Raw genomic sequence first — 21,700 nt, forward strand, 5'->3', positions numbered from 1 at the left:
AGCCAAGCTACTGGGAGGGTAACCCAGAGACCAGAGTGAAGTGGGGAGGTGGTAAAAGCTTTCAGCTAGAGCCAAGTGTTGGGAGCCCAGCAATATTCAATCAGGAATGTGAAATGTGGAGATGGTCACAAGGGAGATCTGATTAATTCTATTGAATGAAGTTTCTTTTGCCTGTGAGTGTTGTGCATCTGTTCCCACGGAATCTTAAAATATTCTTCTATCCAGCTCACTCTCCTGCTTCCAGCACCAGATATTCAGGTCAGCAGCTTCACGTTGAGAAAACCTTCTCTACTTCTGTCAGCTTTGGAGGGCTGAGAGAGTTTTCCATTTCTCTCACTCTTTTCACTTTGAATTATCTTATTATCTTAATATTTCATTTTATTGATGCTGAACCTAAAGTGCTACTCATGTTAAAATCATTTAAAAAATAATTTAGGTGATATAGGCAGACTTTATTTGACAATTCATGAAGTGGGCAGTCTCTACTTTAAAGAATCTCCAAAACCATAAAATGGGGTGGAAGACAGGAAGCTTTTATAGGATAGGCTTTTATAGAATTCTTTCAAAGAATAAGGGACAAGGAAGAGAAAAATAGAAAATGAACAAGGAACAAGGAAATAAGTATAGATCCCAGAGTTGGCGTTTGGGGACTAAGTGGCCCCGTTTTGGGCCTAGAAATATATTTCAGCACTCTCTTTACAGGGAACGCGGGGGTTACGTGAACTGTTGTTAATACTCTTACCCATGTGATCGTTCTCTCCACTCCCTATTTTAAAGAAGAGAAAACTGTTGATTTCTCATCGTTTCCTCATCCATCTCTAAGGGAGGTTCAATTACAGTGCTGGTAATGAAGGATGGGATTTTAAATGATATGTTATCTGATACAAGTGCCTCCTGCAGAGACAGAAAAGTAACTTGCCTTTCTCTATCAGGGTGGTTATGCTACCCAGATGCTGCTTTGTGGATAGGTAGAAATAATCTGATTGTTAATCTATGGTCGTCAGTTTTAGAAAAAAGGAAGCCATGTCTAGAAGAAATAGTCTGTTGGTTCAGAGTTCCAGAGGAAAAGCTAATGTCTGCTTGTAAATGGAACAAGATGGAGACGAAAGGAGTTCACAGAGAGGGTTATTCATTCCCTTCCCAAATGTGATCCTGCCTGTCTGACCTCTCTCTGTCTTTCACAGTATAATGACAAGACTAGATGGTGGAATTATAAATGGGGCACCGTAAATGAGTCTTCACTCCCGGTGCTGCTGCCCTGACAACGTTTGATGCAAATAAAACGTGTGGGGGGCATTGCAAATAAGTCAGACAGAAGCAGCTACTGTCATCAGAACTTAACCACCTAGGGTGTAAGTAAAAGCAGCGAGACCTTTGTTTTCCAGGAGGCCTTGCTCTGTTAGCAATTCAACTTCTACATGGTGAATTCAGGAAAAAGACCCTGCCAACACTTGGGTCTGAATAGAGCAGGCTTTTGGCTATGAGGAGTGCAGAACCTTTTTAGAATGATGAAAACTCCTTCACAGAAACATGATTAGGGGGAAAGAAATCATTAACCCAGCCAGGTCACAGAGTTGGGTCAAAGCAACTTTAACATTATTGCTAATGTCTGCATTCAGAGAGATATGTCTGCTAGTCTTCCTCGTGGCCCAAGGGAACTCAACCAATTTCAGTCCCATATCCTGATCCAAAGCTAAATATTGCTTCGTGGGGTTTTTTAAAACTGTGTAATAGAAAGTTTTTCAGTGTCTTTTTTCCTCCCTTTTAAATCCTATCCTCGGTAGATTTAGTTTTTCTAAAGCACCTGCTGAGATTATTTTGTACTATTGTGTCAAATCTAATCTAAAGAATAAGCTTCTTTTTAAAAATAATTCACATAGTTGGGTACTGGAATGCATTGCAGGCTTTGTGGTACTTTTTATACACCATTATGGAAAAGCTGAAACAATAGATCTTGTGAACGTTCTCTAGAGGCCTTGAGGAGATGTAAAGCAAGGAGAATGCTATGGACTCATTGCTGGAGACTAGGAAAGCATAAAGGTGTATTTCCCACAGGATGTGAATGTTTGGACCAAAATAAGAAGCTTTCTCCTTCATACCCCCACCCTGCCCCAAGCCCTTTCCTTTTCTCTATTCTGTGGAGCTATGGCAAGTATTTGAAATTGTGTTCCTTTTTTCATAAATATTTCCTTTCTTGCTATAAACATTGTTGGAAAACACCAGTTTTTAAAACAACTATTAAGAAGGAACTGGATTATTTTTGACATGAGAAGCCTGGAAACATTTCTGTGTGTGCATGTGTTTATTTTATGTTTTTTTTTTTTCTTTCTTTTTTTGCCTACATGTTCTTCCTGTACTTCCCATTGCTTAAGCCTTATAACAAACACATAAAATCCCTCAGAGTGCATATCCCAGACATAAGTATTGATTGTTGCTTGCCTTCCTGGTATAACCATAGCCTCTATCTTTAGAAAACTTACTTTCTAGTCATTAAAAAATACCCTTGATTGCTAACTTTTTAGATCACCTTACTGCTCCTGTTCTGTCAGCTATTCAAATATTTCTACTTAAGACATAGTCCTTAAAGTATTAGATGCCTTAACCTTGTTAAAAGATAAACTGAAGCCTATTAAAATGTTTAAGAGTTTATTTGAGCAAAAGTTGATTTGAATCAGGCAGCATTTCATCTAGCAGATAGAAAGGAGCTCTGAGGAACTGTACAAAATGAGACTTTTATAGGCAGGAGGGAGCAGGAACAAAGAAGTTTGTGTAGGCAAGAAAGCAGGTTGGTTTTTCAAGGTTATTTTCATGTAAGCAATGGCGGGGATCTGTCAGGCAGATTACCTAACTAGTACCAATCAAGTGATTCCTGATTGGTTCAAAATTCCTTTACTGGGAGAGCAGAAACTGTAATTGTCTTGGTTTGGTGCTGCAGGGCTTAGCATAAGCACTCAATTTTGGACTTATTGTCTAGTTTTTGACAACCATGAACGTCAACTTCCTAGTTGTGAATTTAGATGTGTTTTTATAAAAAATGAGATAAAACAGGTTTTCTATTTCTTATTTTAAATTATGAGATACTTTAAATATATTTAAGTCTGTTGGGCTAATACTCTAGCCATTTGGTTTTAGGTAGAAGAAAATTCATACTTACAGACCCAAGCTTCTGTGTACATATATAATGGCTGTTTTACCTTCTGCAGAATGGTAAGAGAACAGAAGAATGTTTTGAAAATATGACTTTTTTATTTTGTGGAAATGGCCTAAACCTATCAAATGAAGAAGTAGAAATGTGTTTGTCTTTATATGTTTAGCTTTCCCATTATGAGCCCTTGGTTTTCCCATCTTCATAATTCAGTCATGTATGAATGCTTATTTGAGGAAGGAATCTGCCTCAACTGTACATCTTGGAACCTTGAAAAATGTTGGCTAACTGAAAATAATAATAATAATAATAATAATAATAATAATAATGAACTATAAAGGCTTCAAAGAATCTCCAGCCATCCCTTTTGATTGGAAAAATAAGGGTGAAATGTGGTAGACATTTTCTGGGTGGGACGAGTAGAGTCACAAAGTGAAAGAAAGGAATCTGAATTTCTCTAGGGTCATAACTTTAGGGTAATAGTTGTAATCTTATGAAACTTGAAAGGTAAATATTGTATGTCTAGAATACCTTTTGTCATATAAGGGGCCCATAAAAGTCTTCAGAACTTGGCAGAAGTGTCTAAAATGTTTTGTTCTTTACTTATCCACTAATAATGTAATGACTAACAATGTGTCAAAAAACAACTTCATAATCTTGTGACTTGAGGTTATTTGGATGAGCATATACCAGAAAACAGTGCATGGAAAGGAAAAAGTGCCCCTTGAGAATCTAATATCTTTGATACCATTGTCGGTTCCTACTTGCCTTTTGTGTTTATATATTGCCAACTCCCTAAAACTGAGAAATGCTATTGTGTTGTAATACTTCTCTTGCCCTACAAGCTTTGACTGACTTGCCAACACCACTAAAATCTGGATTCCTGGAAGCCAAAGGCCATCTGGTACTTAAATTCTGTTCTTACTGCTTCTGCCACACTTTGCACTGTAAAATATTGTACATTGTTGCTCACACCCCTGTGCTCATGCAGTGTACTGAGTCTCGACAGTCCTTACACCACTTCACTAGGCCTAGATGTTAAGCATCTTTGGAGACTCCACTTGGGTGATGCCTTCTCTAGAAAACCTTCCTAACTTGCCAGTCTGGGTTAGGCCTTGTCCCTGGCTCCCATTGTGCCCTGTGCTGGTCCAGCACTGAAGCCTGCACTGTGTCCCACTATTCTATAGGCTATTCCATAAACTGTGAGCTCCTTGAGGAGAAATACTGTGGATACCCAACTTTGTCTTCCACTGAAACATGATAATCTCCTATATTGCTGGGAGTGCAAAAATGGGGAAAAAAATAGCTTGGTAGTAAACATACATCTACCTGTAACCCAGTGATTGTATTCTGAGTATATGTTGAAGAGAAATGATTGCATGGTCCCCCAAAAACATGTACAAGCATATTTATGGTATCTATTTATAATAGCTCTAAGTTGGAAGTAATCCAAAACCATCAACAGTAGAATGGATGGTGTAAAAAAATGTGCAATGTCAACAAAAATAATGAATTATTGCTACATAAAACAGCATGGATAAGACTCCCAAAGAAAAGTCCAGAAAAAAAGCCAGACACACACAAGTAATTATTGTATAGTAGTAATACAAGCAAATGTTTAGTCTACTTTTTTTTTTTTTAAGATTGTATGTATTTATTCAACAGAAAGAGAGAGAGCACAAGTAGGCAGAGAGGGAGAGGGAGAAGCAGACTAAGCAGAGAGCCTGATGGGGGACTCGATTTCAGGACCCTGGGATCATGACCTGAGCTGAAGGCAGACACTTAACTGACTGAGCCACCCAGGTGCCCCAATATTAGTCTGTTGTGATGAAACAAGTAAAACTGATTAAAGGTGATAAAAGTCAAAATAATGGTTGCCTTGACAACAGAATGGTACTGACTAGAAAGGGCCATAAGGGAAACTTCCAGGGTTCTAGGAATGTTTCATCTCTTGATCTTTTTGTTGGTTCTATAAGTGTATAAATATGTGAAGATTCATCAAGTTGTAGATTAAGATTTGTGCACTTTACTGTTCATGTTATACCTCTATAAAAATTAAAAAAAAAAAACTCCATACATACGGTTTAATAGAAAAATGATTTGTGGGAGCTTTGATTGTTGGAGATTTTTATCTTATAATAAGTATTGGTTTTTAAATATTTTATAATTCTGAAGTGGAAGGTTCATGTTTAAAATTTGACACTTTGGGTTATAATTGTAAAATATATTGATGATTTATAATTCATTTATATCTTTTTAGGTTTTATCTCAATTTTGTTACTGAAGAAGTGGAAAATCCTGAAAAGTAAGTGACCATATTTACTCTGAAATATTTATGAGGAATAAAATATAAGTTTAGACAGTTGAAAAAACAGAGCTAAAGAATGTCCTCAGTGTGGGCTATTTAACTTTATCCTTTTCCTCCTCATCATCATCATTTTCTTAGGTAGATAAATTTTATTTGACTGTGTTGTAAATGAGATGTAAAAAACTTTATTGTATATTCCACATTCAAAACTAAATTATCTGATAACCTGAAAGTATAAAATAATAAAGTTGTATTTTAGGTAGTCCATCTCATGAAAGCTTGCATACAACTTAACATGGACTTTTAGTTGCCCACAAATGTTCCATGAGACAAGAACTCTAAAAATTGATTATTTTTAATAATTCATGTGAATTTTTTCATAACTGTTATAATTAAAGAGAATAATGCAATTAATGAATAGCTGGTTATTTGAAAGCCGAGAAGTAAGTGCAGAATACTGTAAGAACTTGTAAATTTTTGTAGCTGGATGATTGCTTTTACTTTTTGTTTGTAGGTAATACTTTTGATGATGAGGTAATTTAATGATGATTTATATATTGCTCCTAAATTGAATTATTTTTTAACTCAGAACTTAGATAAGTGAATTTTGTGATTTGTATAAAAACCTTTGACTCTATACAGGAAAGCAACATAATCTATGGGCAGAAGAGGGAAATTTTAAGAAGTGCCGCATAAGATATGGACTCAATTATAAAGTAATTTAACTCATCTGGCATTCATTAAACATCTACCATGTTTCAACCATTGTGCTAGGAACTTCTTACCTGATGAATAAGACTTGTGTTTATGATTTCATGGTCTAGTCAGTTAGTCGAATGTGAAAACAAAAGAAAGTAACATCATATGATGCCATAATAGATTTTTAACTTAGTTTGACAGAGTAAAAGGGTAAATACTTAACTCTAAGGAGATGTGCTTATTATGTAGAGTATCAAATGATGAACAGGTGTTTTTTGGTAAAAAGGAGTGAGGAAGGGTGAGGGTGAGAGAGAGAGAAAGAAAAAGGGAGAAAGACGTTCAAGAAATAAAACATGTACAAAGGTGAGTCAGTGTGAAATTGCCTAAGTATCAGAGAATTAATTCAAGTGTTCACAGTTCACATTAAGGTAGACAAAGAAATTGTGGCACCAAGTATATCAGGAGGGAGATGGTAAGCCGGTTAGATCTGGCCACATACCAGGGTTGTCAGAATTTTGAACTTGCAAACCAGCAATTGAGGTTAAAATGATGTTTCATACTATCTGATTCAATTGCTATGCAAATCAATATGTGACTTAAACATGTGAAAAGGTTATTTTATTGAGAAACATGAGAAATTTATGACAGTACTTTCCTATTTATAACTGGGATTGTGGTAGAGAACACACATTTACCAGGAACTAGTTTCTTTTAGCATTACTTTGAAATAATAAGCCAGTTGATGACTCTAAATCTATTAATTATGGAGATAAGTAGGTTGCCCCATTTTTACTGTTTTTGAGAATAGTGTGTAAGTGGTAACACAAAGAACATACTGCTCATACTAGATTTTATATATGTATATGTAAAATATGTATTGAGTTTTCATTTTATAAAAGAGATTACTATGGTTTATGTCTTTTAAGTCTAAAGATTCTTTAAAGAGCCCAGTTACTTAAATCTAGTATCAGAGAATATTTCTTGGGGGAAAAAATGGCAAGCTATAGATCTGTGGATGGGACCTATAGCGTGATATTTTCTATATGGTACATCAGTGGCATAGATATAGTTCAGATTTTCTTGTAATGATATTTAACAGTTTTGGCTTTTTTTTTTAAGGATTTTATTTATTTATTTGACAGACAGAGATCACAAGCAGGCAGAGGGGCAGGCAGAGAGAGAAGGGGAAGCAGGCTCCCTACTGAGCAGAGAGCCCCATGCGGGGCTCAATCCCAGGACCCTGGGATCATGACCTGAGTGGAAGGCAGAGGTTTTAACCCACTGAGCCACCCAGGCACCCCGATATTTAACAGTTTAAGTCCAGTTTTACTTGCTGTACATTTAATAGTATTGTATATATTAAACATATTTTAAAATTATTTATGCCATGATTACCTCTCTTGAAAACCTCAAGAATTTCTCTCTCTCTCTCTTTTTCTTAATTTAAGGCTCTTAGTTTCACATATTGATGATGTCTGTGATTCAATATGTACAACTACTAGAGAACAGTTTCGTATTGATTCAGTGTTTTATCATTGTTGTTGCAAAGAAGTTTCAAAAGAAGTTTCAAAAAAGTGAGAATAATTACAGCACTTACCTCATTGGGTTGTGGTAATGAGTTAATGTGTACAAAGTACCTAGATTAGTGACTGTACTTTTTAACCACTACATAATTGGTTGTTGTTACTGTAATTATATTCTGATTTTAAGAACAACATAAAGTATTACTCATATAAGAGTATTTCCTTAATTATAATATGCTAAGCAATTCTCCTTCTTCAGTATTTTTGAAGGAAATATGAAAAATTATTTCATACCATATTGAAGCCTATTCCATACACTTTCAGGACTGAAATTGAATATGCATTTTATGATCTCTCCTCTTGTGTACAGATTTTGTTTAATTTTTTTATATTTAGAGAAAAAAATGTATTTTTAGAGATAGAGAAAGAAATGTATTTTTAAAGGAATAAATAAGGTATGAGTGTCATAATAATTTAAGAGTAACTATCAAAGCTGATTTAGACTGATTATCACTGGTTATGCCAGATGAAATATTTTCATTTTCTGGAAATCATGATTCTGCAAACATCATGAAATATTTCTGGAATACTTTTAGTTTGATATTTTAAGGTCTTAAACTAAGGAACTTCTCAGGATAGATTAAGTAAGAATCTATGGAATTTTAGGTCAAGATAATTAGTAATTGCTAAGACTTATGCAGAAAAAAGAAACCTCTGGTACCTTTTGTTTTGCTATCCTAGGTACTTGAGTATTCAATTTTTGCCCAAAAGATTCAGTGTAAAACTTAGCTAATATGTTTATTCTCTCAAAATCAGAATGTGAGAAATACACAAAATCCCCTTAATGAGAAGCAAAGATTAAATTTGTACTGTGTACTTATCAACCAAAGAAATTCAGGGTTTTAAGCAATTTATTCAGTGACTTAATTTTAAAAGTAACATTTCCCTATAACGTCGACAATCAGTCCAGGTCTTTAAAAACTAAATCTTATTTTTTAGACACAAGGAAAAATTTGGGAAATATTTATGGTTGAATATAGAGAACAGATGGTAAAATTACGTGAACCTCGTCCAGATGTATAATTTGTATTATTTTGTACATAGATATAGCTCCAAAATATCTTTAGTTACAAGGGAGAGTAATTATAATTCCATCTCCTTTGTGATGTGCCAAGATAAATGTGTTTTCCAATCAGTCATGAGTGCATGTGTCCAGGTGTGCTGCAACGTGTATCTTTCTGGCAGCTGGTGAAATGCACCTTTTACTCTCCTCCTCCAACTAGGCAATACAATTTTGCTAAAATTGTGACCTAATAGGAAAAGTGATCATTAATTTATATCACTGAAAATAACAATGTGATTTTAAATATACAGAATGTAGAATAAGGTTCCATGATCGCAATTGACTACCCTTTACATATAATTTAATTTCAGTGGAAATCTTTCAGATTACCTAACGCCACTCCATGGAGTAATTCCAGAACTGCTACTACAAGCCTGACTTATAGAACAGTTCCCTAAGTGTTAGAACAAGTGAGAGATAAACTGGGAGATTAATAGAAGCAAAATAACCAGCTCATGACTTCTTTCTTGTATTATGTCTCACTTTCTCTTTAAAGCTTGTAAAGCACTAATCTTAAAAATTGGGGCGAAATTCCTGCTAAATGTTTACATTTATAAGGCTATAAATGTTCCCAGTGTCTTTTTATAATGTTTTTTTCTCTAAGAGTAGTTTTGGGTCAATGGAAATAGCAATCCTTTAAGAGGCATTTAACACATTTATGTAAAATGACAGTAATTATCATGGAAATTTTTGTACCAATTTGTAATTATCTATAACATGGTGGCTGACTCCATAAGAGTAAAAATAGTATTTTGAGGAGCGAGTATGTTCAAAGTTTGGACCAGGAAGGTGATAGGATCCCAAAGAATATCTGAATTTTGAAATTTCCCCCATCAAATGAAATGCCCAGTAGTAGTAAGGATGGCTAATGTGTACCTTTGTTTTTAAAGAGTAAAGTGTTTTTCTTTGTAAATATAATGAGTTTTGCCTTATGATATTACTTGCATGGCGACTGTGCAATCTATCATTGTTCCCAAAGTTACACAGTGCAAAGAACATATCATTGAGATGTATAATGTTTGTAATCCTGCTCTTTGATTGATCAATCATGTCTTGTGTTGATGAAAGCCAAGAAATGAATTGCTTTACTTTGACCTTGGGGGTCTGAGATTAGTCGGTTTGTCTATTAGACTTGTGCCAGTGTTCTTCTCACTTCATTTATTCCCTCTGTCTTCAAGAGTTGGGAACAGTCGACTTGGTGGAAGTCAGTAAAGCTTGATATCATCAGTCATTTTTAAAGAACAGGCTATCAACATGGTCTGAATAATCAACTTTAATAGAAGGTTTAAATAATCAAAGTGTCATGTTTAATTAATACTTTGCCTGCTTCCAATTTATATTAATTGATGCCTGAAAGTCATCACACCTTGTACCAATGATAACTTAGAAGAAGAGAAACTTGGCTTGGGAAAGATGTCCAAAGACCTTTATTTAGGGCAGTGTGATCGATCAGACTGGATCATAAAGGGTCCATAATCATGTTATTTGCATTCAGTTCAGATATAGCCATTTTAAATTCTTAGTATATGTGTTTCTATCCTTATTGATTTGTATTAAGTCAGTGTAAAGGCATTTCTTAATAACAGTATACTGTTTTATAAGCCCTATTGTTTATAGGACATGTAAAACTGTTAAACTGATTAAAGGCACAGCAAAACAAACCAATCTAAAAATCTTACCCAAATGCACTATAGCTAGGTTGCAGGACAGAACATTAAAGGCTGATTTGAGGTCTTTTTTTTGCATTTTGTCATTTTAGGGATTCAGTTTTCTATGAGAGACAAATCTTCATCTTTATATACATTGTAGCTTTCTACTTTAACAGTTGCTAGAAAATAGCATATAATGTTTTGACTATATATGTGTGGATTACAGAAGTATTATGTGTTGTGATTTTTTTAAATTACAAAACAATGTTATCTGCATTCTTAGAATATTTCTAAAGTTTACTTTACAAATACTCAAGTGATATATGTTCTTAAGGAATGTAAACTAATTTTCACAGAAAATTAGCTCACTGCAAATAAATGCTTATAGAAAAATCTGGATTATTAAACACAATTAATTTGTAAAAGTATTTGCTGAATGAATTTCTTAAAAGTGATGTCTCCTAATTGAGTTAATTTATAAACATTTTTTAAAGATTAGAGAGTGCATGAGCAGGGGGAAGTGGAAGAAGCAGGGTTCCCGCTGAGCAGAAAGCCGGAAGTGGGACTTGATCCTAGGGTCCTGGGATCATGACCCAATCTGAAAGCAGATGCCCAACCAAATGAGCGACCCAGGTGCTCCTAAATTGAATTTATACTCAAGTTACAAAGATTTCTTTGGCAAAATGAGGTATCTCTTTATTAATAACAATAAGGAATTTTTAGAATTATCTTAATATGTGACAATGGTTCTCTTCAATTATTGAAATAATTGATGTCTAAATTAAAATAATTATATTTTGTGCATTTCTTCTGGAAATATATTTTAAAATTTGGCCTATCCATTTTTAAGTATGTTTCAAAATGCATATATAATTACACTGGTTGAGCCACTGATGTCACAGAGAGGAGATGGTTCTATGTTCAGAGAACAAGGTCACTAAGTTACTCTTCCGGCCTTTGCTTAGTCTAAAAATTTGTCAGTGATGGAACATGTGGTTGGTGAAAACTGGGATCAAAATTCTTGCATTTCTCAGCTTCACATATGCATAAAAAATACATTTGGCTCAAAAATAGTTTGTTCATATAAAGCTGAAGTGTCAAATAAGTGGTGCAGAAATTATAGGATTATATTATAATATTTTATCAAGCAGTAATTAAGGAAAACATATTAATACTTCAACTGCTTTGTGGGAGGCTTTTAGTTGTTTAGGCTTTGTTTTATGTGTTTTTTGTTGTTGTTTTCTTTTGGTTTTTAAGGATTATAATCCCATTATGTGGCAAAAATTTGAAGGTCAGTGCTTTTGACGCTTTTACATCCTTTCACATTACTTGTTTCTTTAAATTTAAATTTAAATTTAAATTTTATTGAAGTTTATATTTTGAGTTTAGAATCATGAACTAATGTTTTAGGTGAAGTAATAGTGGCTGATTTAAATTTACCCTATGTTTCTGTTTCCTTTAGTTACTCATAAAATAAGAGACCAGAAATGGTATAATGAGTAGAATAATGAAGTTTCAGAATTAGGAGGGTTCCTGGACACTGTGTAATCTAGCTTTCCACTAGAGGCATGAATCTCCTCTATAATATCTTTGTACAGATGTAACTTACATAAAGTAAAATGAGAAACTGGCTATACCTTCCATAAACTGGGCTACCAATATTTTTTCTTTCACATGTTGATTAGCAACCTGTTCATTTCTGTGACCATTTTAAGCTTTGATAAATTGTAGGTTGGGTGGCACAGAGAGGGTAGGGCAGATGTCTTGACTGTAATAGGTACAACCCAAAGGAAAAATTAAATGACACACATCAGAGGTTACAGAGTTAGAATCCTTTTATCTGAAAGGAAATATGTTTTGCAATCAGAAGTAAATGTCAGTCATTAGATTGTCTCCTGCTTTTGAGTTCACAGTTTAGTGATTCCCTTATCCATATTCTCATTTATGCAAATAAGCTACTTTTCTCTGTGCCTGGATTTGAATGTTAATGACTGTACCCCAAAAGTAGCTCACAAATACGTTTTACATGCTGGGTTATACTTGGTGAACAATTTCTTTAGACCACTAATAGCTAGTGTGTGGGCTGCTGCTGGCATTCATTCAGATTCAGTATTGTGTCAGATTCTCTCAAAAGTAGAATAATAGCCCATGTTGTTCTTTATGCACCGAGACAAGATGTATCCAGGCCATTATATTTACACTGGTCATGCACTGGCATAATTTTGATAATTTTGTTCTAGTCATAATCAAACATTGACTCAGCTTATCGATCTACTCAGGAAAATGAGTAACTTTTGAATTTGTATGGGCACAAGCTAAAACTGTATTACCAATGTAAACATCTAAAATGAAGCAAATGAAGTTGAGACTTTTCAGTGAAGAAAGATTTCCTTCAGTTTTATGAACTGTGAAAATATTTACTTACTGGGTCTTTGAAAATAGCACTAGTTTAGAAAATCAAAATGCTAAGACTGTCTCCTCTTAACTAGTTATTTGACCTTGGGCAGGCCTCTAAGTTGCCTCCGAATCTTTGTTTGCCAGTTTTAAATAGAGGGTGTTAATCCCCATATTAGAGTTCTCATGGGGTTGTGAGGATAAAATATATGAAATTCAAAAATTTTAATGAGCTTGACAAGTAATATGCAAACGCCATCTGCAACCCAAACCTATATTCTTGAAAGATTAGAATATTTTATAATTTTTGAAAAAAAGTTAGAGGATTAGCATAATTGTTTTATGAACAGGGGTGCCTTTTCTACACAAATGACCTATTAATCAGCTTGAAAAGTTGTTCTGCATCATCAGCAAAGTACCCAATTATTAGTAGTTAAAAGGTTCAAAAGATGATGAGAACTGCTTTTTATTTAGTAGTCTCTAATCTCCCTTAGGTGGCAATATGCTCACGCATCATAATCAGGATAAATTTCTTGGCAGATTTTTTTTTTCCTTCTAAACCAAATATTTGTGTGCCCACACCCACACCGTCACCAGCATACTGTGGGCTGATGGTGCTGATATAATGGATGGACTGTTTGTACTTCCATTGCAGTCACTTATTTTTAGGTTCAGTGTCTTACCAAGAAACTCCTTTATGAAATCTGACAAACAAGGGTTGATTTGAGTGACTGGCGTCATGTATTTAAATTTTTATTCTTATTTCCAGAAAAGAAGTTATTGATTTGGTATAAGACAGGAGGATACAAGTGTTAGTTTACCACCCCCATGCTATTTTTTTCTTTAATGGATTTTCGCCTAACTGAAAATGGATAGCCTTTATTAAAAACATAAATAGTATTTGTTATCTGAGTAATAGATGGGTTACGAAGTAGCACTTCAGATTATTTTCAGTAATATGATGTATATTGTTTCTTTTTTTTTTTTTTTAACATGAGGCCCAAAGTCATTACCCCCAAATCAAGAGTCAGATACTCTATCCACTGAACCAGTCAGGTGCCCCTATTTCCATTCTTCAGTTGAGAAAATTAAAGTGAAGTGAAGTAATTTTTCACAGCTGTGTAATTAGTGAGAAGATTAGGATTATAATCCATGGTTAATATAGTGCATGGACTGTTCGGCTTTAGAGCTCGTACTCTTTACAGCATGCCCGCTGGTGTCTTTAAGAGGCAAAGCAGAAGTGACTCATGTGTACAAGGTGTTGTAATGGCTGAGAAAGTAACTTTGCTGTAGAAGAGGAAGTTGGAAGAAAAGTAGGACTTACAAAGGCAGAATAGAGAAGTAAAGCCATCTCAGTTGGGGATGGGCATACACAAATCCATAGTTTCAAGGAATAATGTGTAGACTTCTCTAGGTTTAGCAAAAGATTGTAAAAAAGAGTAGAAGGCAAAATGGTAGTAAGATGTGGATGCTGATATGGGGTGAGCCTTCATTGTAAGAGTTTTAGACCTGATCCAGTAGCCAATGGGATGGGGTGAGTGGGGGTATGTTGTAAGTTTGGGGTATATATGAAATGTTGTTTAGGGAAGATGAAACTGTTGGTAGTTTCAGTGGAGTTTCTTTTTGCGACATATGTACAGTTTAAAGAGAGTTAAAATCCACAAAGTCACATTTCAGTCTTCTTTTATACATTTATTTTATTTTCAATAAAAGCAAATATTTTTGAAAAGTTAATTGCCTTCTGGACCTGAACACTACTATATTCAGACATGGTGACAGATAATGTGCCAGAAAATTCTAGCAAATAGCATCATAATGGCCACATTGTCCCAGCTCAAATATATGAACCAAACTGCTTAGAGAAAATGGATGAGTCAACATGATGTTTACATACTCTCTTAAAAAATAGAGTGGTCCTTTTTTTTTTTTTTAAATTAAAAAAAAAAAAAAATGGGATCATTTTTTCTCTATGCCAGAAGAGCAAATGAGATCAAGTTAAATGAGAAGAAAGTTCATTTTAAGATAAAATTATATTCAAAAGTATTGAAACAAGAGAATTTGGTTAGGCATTGGAAATTGCAAAAGAGAGATCAAAGAAATGATCATTTAGCCATGATTCTTTAGATACTCAGGTGGAAAAATGAGGGAGACCATTGCTTAAGCTTGATTCTAATTCTATAATATTTTGGTTCTATTTTTATATTGTGAGTATATGGGAGCCAATGTGGGGAATCATGTACTACCGTACAGGTCTATGTTACCAGAGAGAGGTGTCGTATGCTAGGAAGATAAAGGAAATCCTTACTTAAAATTTAAGGCCAAATAGAATCCTCAGCCAAAGTTTGGAAATATTTCAAATAAGATGTGTCAAAGCCTGGCTTTCAAACATTTAGTATTTGAGGAAAGGGTAGGTTAAGGAGGAGAAGGAAATAGCAATGCCAGTACAAGGAAAGATTTGGGCTGGAAAGCAACTGGCACTACCAAGCACAGTGAGATTCACATTGGTGTTGTGGAAAGAGCTCTGTACCTTAGTCAAGTGACTAAGGTTCTACTTCCAGTTCTGGAGATACATAATTTTGTGACCACAGCTATGTTCTTTATCCTCTCTGGGCCTCTGACTTCTCAGCTGTGGAAATGGAACAGTAGAGTATCAAATTCTGAGTTTCCTTCCAACTCTATTATGTTCTATGCTTCTTGTAGATGACTTGCAATTATCTACCTTGACATGAAGATATCATTTGGGAATATGGCCAATGAAGAGAAACTCAGACAAGAAAACTGTCTCAGGAAGAAAAACACACACACATTTGCAGCCAATTTCTAGATATCATGATGATTGGGAGATTAAGTAGGACTAAAACTTTCTAAGTTATTTCAGGAAATGATAAGAAGTTTGAATGGACAAATGGTGGGGGAGGGGAGGGAGAACAAAGCCAGAGTGATACTCTACCACATGAGAGCTTAATTTTTATATCTGAAGATCAAGGATTAGAACCAAGCTGTGGAATCTAATTCAGTGGGATCACATGAAGTACAAAATCTAGTGATATGTAGAGTGCACCAAGAAGGACATCGGTAGGTGCTAATATACTTGTTAATGTATGGTAACATGTGTGATGGTGAATCCAGGATTCTGCTTGCCATTTTTATCTTATGTGCCTGTAGAAGGTATAAAATGGTCTATAACCTTCTGTGGTACATGCACAATGTTGTTCATACTAGTCTTTTTCTATGCATTTCATATTTTCTCAAGAAAAATTAAACAGATACTGTGAGGGAATTGCCTATGCAGAGAGGTATCATCTCTGATAGGTCTAATACTTTAAACATTAGATATTACTAATAGTATGGTTATTATTTAATTAATTACTTTATAATAATAAATATTTTATGTTGCCTACCTAAGGAGAGAAAGAAAGGGTAAGGAAGAGTGAGAGAGAGATTTGTAATAACTTGTAAAAATGTTTATTAATTCCTATAGTCATCTGTTAAATGGACACTCTAATGTTTATATTGCAGAATTTTTGTGAGAATTAGAAATTATATACTGATGTCTCTGACAATACTTTGCTCATAGTAGACAAGTTGACATAGTAGACATAGTAGACATAGTTTGCTCGTGACAGACCGTTTACTTTTAATTTTTTTTTTAAATGTGTCATTAGCTCATTTGTAATCCAAGAGGGATTATCAGATCAGGGTTTGGTGAAACTGTTTCTTTTTTTCTGCATTGCTTAAATGTTGGATTTGAAATTCATTATGACAAGGGAAAAGATACCCTTGTTTGAAACACCTTGCCAAGGAAAGCAGAAAAATTATCTCAGTCTCAGAAGTAGGCATTTTTAATCTCTTATATTGAAGGTTCCTTTTCCAAAACATATAGAACTTGTTGATTTTCTAAAGAGATGAGCTCATAGCTTTTAATAGTCAGATGGTTTTCCCAGCTAATTGTTTACTACTATGTCATTTTCTCATTTGTCCTTTTCTCATTCTCTCTCTTTTATTTTTTAAGATTTATTTCTTTTAGGGAGAGAGAGAGAGTGCAAGCAGGAGGATGGGCAGAAAGAGAGGGAGACAACTAGACTCCATGCTGAGTGGGGAGCCAGACAGGCGGCTCAATCCCATGACCCAGAGATCATGACCTGAGCAGAAACCAAGAGTCAGCTATTTAATCGACTGAGCCATCAAGGCACTCCCCCCCACCTTTCTCTCTCTTTTAAAGTTAGATATGTCGAACAGATAGGGAGAGCTATCTGTGACAAAAGCTTAATAACAATCAATACTAATGCATTTAGTTGCAAATGCAGTGATAAAACATCATGGCTACTGTTTTATATGGTAAGACATTGTATGCAAAAGGGTTTATGAAATTAACTCTATGGCATAACACTCAAATATTTCATAATATGTAGAACTAAAGTTTATAATATATAGTCATAAAACACAACACAAGAGATTAAAAACTATAATGTTTGACTTTGTAAGCAGAGTTATTTCTAAAGCCTGGTTGGTTGGCTGTCACAGAACTTTTTATAGACATTTCATGTTCCACATCCTCCAAAGTCTCTCTCCTGTTGTCCTTCCATGATGTCATTTTTTTTTTTTTTCCCTTTCTTCCCAACATTCTACTGTCATGGTCATTCTCTTAGGGATAGATAGCAAAGGATGTGATAATGTCTCTAAATTTCTAAATTATTTCAGTGTTCATGCTACCTGTGTGGACAAATAGTTCCCCACACATTCACCTTCCGCCAGTCACACATTGGTATGGTTGGCCTAGTTTATTAGACTAACTACCTATTATAATTAAAAACACAATGGACTTGACCTTGAGAAAATATATCACAAAGCTGAGATTTTTGAGTTGGGAGAGAAGTAGCCATCAAATTTTCTATCCCTTTCATTGTAAAGATAAAGAATCAAAGCCAGAGAGAGGGATCAATTTGTCTATGTTTATGTTTGTTTATATTTAAAATACTGATCCTTTTCTCGTCCTCTTTTCAAACACTTAGTGTTGTTGAATACAAATCTAAGAGTGATGGATATGGCAAGATTTTAGCCTCGAAATTAGCTGGGGGAAGAATGTAATCATTAGGAGTGACCTGAATGTTATTTGAGAATGGAACAAAACTGCTTTTAAAAATGTATAAAAGCATTAACATTTGCCTGCATTCGACTTTCTAAAGCTGTTTTTCAAACACATAATGAAAGGGGTCCTAGGCTAGCTGAATTAAATAATCTATTCCAGGTTGTTTATTGAAGGTCATTTGGTTACGTGATTCAAAGAGAAACTTTATGATGAGGAAATGCTGAAATTCTAGGATATTGTAAGGAAATAGTTGCTTTTTATTTTCTCTAAGATTTTTACTGACATGCTGATTCTCAAAATAGTTCTGATATTTCTTTGGGGGGGCAATATTTAATTTTCCTATATTGATACTATCAAACAATCAAGATCTCACTTGCATATTCCGGCCTGAGGCAAGCAAAAGAGAAATTGGTATAGAAGACACGATTAATTTTGTTCTGAGCCAGAAAACGACAAAAGAAATGAGTGAGATAGATCATAAGAGGAGTTTATGCTTCTAAACTACTGATTTGTAGCTGCTCAGGTTCTGGTGGAGGAAAGGTTAAATGTGTTTTAAATGTACGTAAGTATTTCGCTATTTGATCCTCTTCTTGCCTGGTCTCTGGCCAAGGAGAGGTGATCAGTGGCAAATGCTCAGAGAAGACAACTGCAAATTGAACTCCGCGATGTCCCTCTCTGGTAACACGGAGACCTTTGTCTTTTTGTGGAGCCACAACCTGAACTCTGAACTGCAGTGAGGGAGACAGAGTCAGCCTGGGCATGGAGGTGTTCTCCAGCTGTCAAGTTTCTGATGCAAGTCTGACGAGGCAGAACCACAGGTTCCTGTTCTCCAAAAGACAGGGCTGCTTCTGCTCCTGTAGTTACCATTTCGAAGGCATCTCCCTGCAGACTTCCCTTCATCTCTTGAGCCTGGCCTCCCCCGCTCCACAGCTCAGATCCGGGGACTCCCGGGAGTGCAGGGCATCCTGATGATCTCCTTCTCCTATTTCTCCTAACAGACACCTCTTGTTGGAGCCATTTTTAAATGGCTAGGGTGCAAATTTCCACCTAGCAGTTATGGTCAAACGATCTAGTAAATCAAGTTATAGAAATGAAAACTTCTTTCTGTGTTTTCTATACCTTTATGATTTTCATACTATTTTCATAAACAGTATGGGGTCTTTCTCCCTTTTATTTTAATAATAATTGATAATCAGATTTTAAAATACCAAAAACTATGTAGAAGAAAATGAAAATCACCTGTTATCTCATAATCACATCACATAGAAGTCCTTCTTCTATCTTGATGTTTTGCACTTTTCTTCATCATTCTGGCATTACATTATGAGTTTACTTGTTTATGTATTATCTGTTTCCCCTGCGAGGGCTGGGCCTCCATCTGTGTCATTCATTGCTCTATGCCCAACAGCTTGAAGGCACCGGGAAGTCCGTCCTGCCATCCTGATTTGTTGGATCTCAAGCTCAGCTCTAGCGCTTTTGAGTTATCTGGATCTATGCTGCTTTTTTCATTTAACATTTCATTAGATTTTTGTAGATCTTGTGAATTTTAGCAAACACCGTTATAATGGTGGGTAGGTGTACCAGCATTTACTCATTTTTCTGTTAGTTGTGGAAAATGTTTCCAATTTCTTTTAGTGTAATAATGCTGTGTTATACATTTAATAGATAAATCTTTGTACATATTCAATTATTTTCTTAGGAAAATTGCTGGATCAAAATTACTACGTCAAATGCAATAAACTTTTAGAAAGTATCCCTTTGTATTACTAAGATGCTTTCCAAAGCATGTACATTGGTTTCCTCACTCAATAGCAATAGTTAAGAATACTTAATCAGCATTGAGTGTCATTATTTACAAAAATCTTTGTTAATTGAAAAGTAAAGGTCATACCTCATTGTTTTAAAAGGCATTTTTAAAAATCACATATGAAGCTTAATATTTCCCCCATGTTTAGTAGCTGGATGTGGTTGACATTTTGGGGCATGAATATTTGTGATTCAAAAGAATTCTTTGTATAGTATGGATACTAATTATTATAATGGTTGCCAAATTCTGTCACAGTTTTTCATGCAACTAAGTTTTCGTAATGATTCAATTCATAGAACTTTGAATTTATATATCATAATTTAATTAGTTAACTAAGTTTACTACATTTAAATATAAGTTTTTAAACTATTTCTGTGTATTGGTTTTCTATTATAAATCTTTTTGCAACATCACTCATATTTTTTGTCTGTTTGTTTGTTCCTGATTTCTTTTTGACATTAAGCTTTTTCACTTATCTGGAATGGATTTCTTTTAGAGTGATATAATGTAGGCTTTTGATTTCCCCTGCAATTTTTCAATATCTCTGCATTTATTGAACAGTCATATTATCCCTTAGTTTATTATATTTACTTACTTAGCTTATAATGCTAACTCATAAATTACGACAATTGTCATATATTGTTTTTATGTTATATACTAAGTTGTATTTCAAGGTGATTTATTCTACTTGACTTATCTTTCTATTGATATGTCAGCGAATTACTATATAATTTTTATTGAAAGTTTTAAAACTCTTTCTTATCTGGACAGAAAGATAGCCTTGCTTACTACTTTTTCTCTCTGAATAAATCAATATTTAGTATAACATATTTGTACATAAGCAGTTTCTACTCTTAGCTTTTCATGAATAGGAAGAAAACCTGTATAATTCTTTGAAATTTAAGACTCAGTTTTTCAAATTATCTTGCTAGTATTATCTTATAGTATAATCTGCCCTGTATATAAAGATATATTCTACATGTATGGCTAAATCCTTTATAGTCCAAACATTTCTTTTCCTATATCCTACAGTTAATTATTAACTTGTTTTCTTCTCTTTTTTCTTCCACATTTTGAAAATACTAATTAAAGTAACCTACAAGGTACCTGTCAGGGATATTAGTCTCACTCTTTTCCCCTTTTTGCCTTTCTTTTTTAATCCCTGAACTCTACTAATGGAGCTCCTTTTATAATGATATTTTATTTCCCAGAATATTTTTTAATAAACAGCAAATGTCAAAATATTAATGGAAATAGCAATGAAAACATGCAAAAAAATTTCCTCATGATCCTTATAATTGTTGAAACTGCCCTGTAAGGGATTAAACATAAATGAAGTTAATTATTTTATATATGTATTTATGTATTATGTATATTATATTGTATTATATTTGAACCAGTTGAATTTATATTCCTGAGAAAAAATCCTTTACCACATAGGTTATAAATATGGTAATAAACACAGTTCCTAAGCAAACATACATTAGAAAGAATAAGATACATTTTTTTCCTTGACATCTTTCTTATCTTTGAACCAAGTATCTGTTGGAAAATATTGGAGTCACATTTTTAGACATCTTTTAGCAGTTTACTCCTTTTTTTTTTTTTTTAACAGAACAAGAATGGCAATGTTGGAATATTTTATTACCAGTCTCTGTTTTCTTATGGTGGTTCCCATTCACTTGGCATATTCTAAATTTATGCATCAAATTCAACACAAAAGCACAATTGCGTTGCTCTCTGAAGTCCAACAGCCAACCAGGAAGCTCAGTGTTTTGACCAGGACTGTGAATTGGCTGCCGTAGTATATTTAGAAATGAGTCTTCCTTGAGCCCCTTTGCCTTCCTCATTGACATCAGCTCAGTCGGTCCATTTCCATTGGCCGCTTCATCTTGATTGTGAGGCCTGATCCCTCCCATGGTTCCAACACCCTGTTTGTTTGTTCTGCTGCACCCCACTGATG

The 21,700-nt window shown here is 34.4% G+C and overlaps 1 protein-coding gene across 3 annotated transcripts in view; it reads left to right on the top strand.

The window, feature by feature from the left end:
• Positions 1-21,700, top strand: part of SLC7A11 (solute carrier family 7 member 11) — a 73,480-nt gene that overhangs the window by 22,717 nt on the left and 29,063 nt on the right. For all 3 annotated transcript variants that reach the window (XM_032857581.1, XM_032857591.1, XM_032857571.1), the window contains exon 6: positions 5,406-5,450. In XM_032857581.1, coding sequence (XP_032713472.1) covers positions 5,406-5,450 — 45 coding nt within the window. The remainder of the gene's footprint in view (positions 1-5,405; positions 5,451-21,700) is intronic.

The sequence above is a fragment of the Lontra canadensis genome, unplaced genomic scaffold, assembly GCF_010015895.1.
Source record: "Lontra canadensis isolate GAN:19392208 unplaced genomic scaffold, GSC_riverotter_1.0 scaffold1, whole genome shotgun sequence".
NCBI lineage: Eukaryota > Metazoa > Chordata > Mammalia > Carnivora > Mustelidae > Lontra > Lontra canadensis.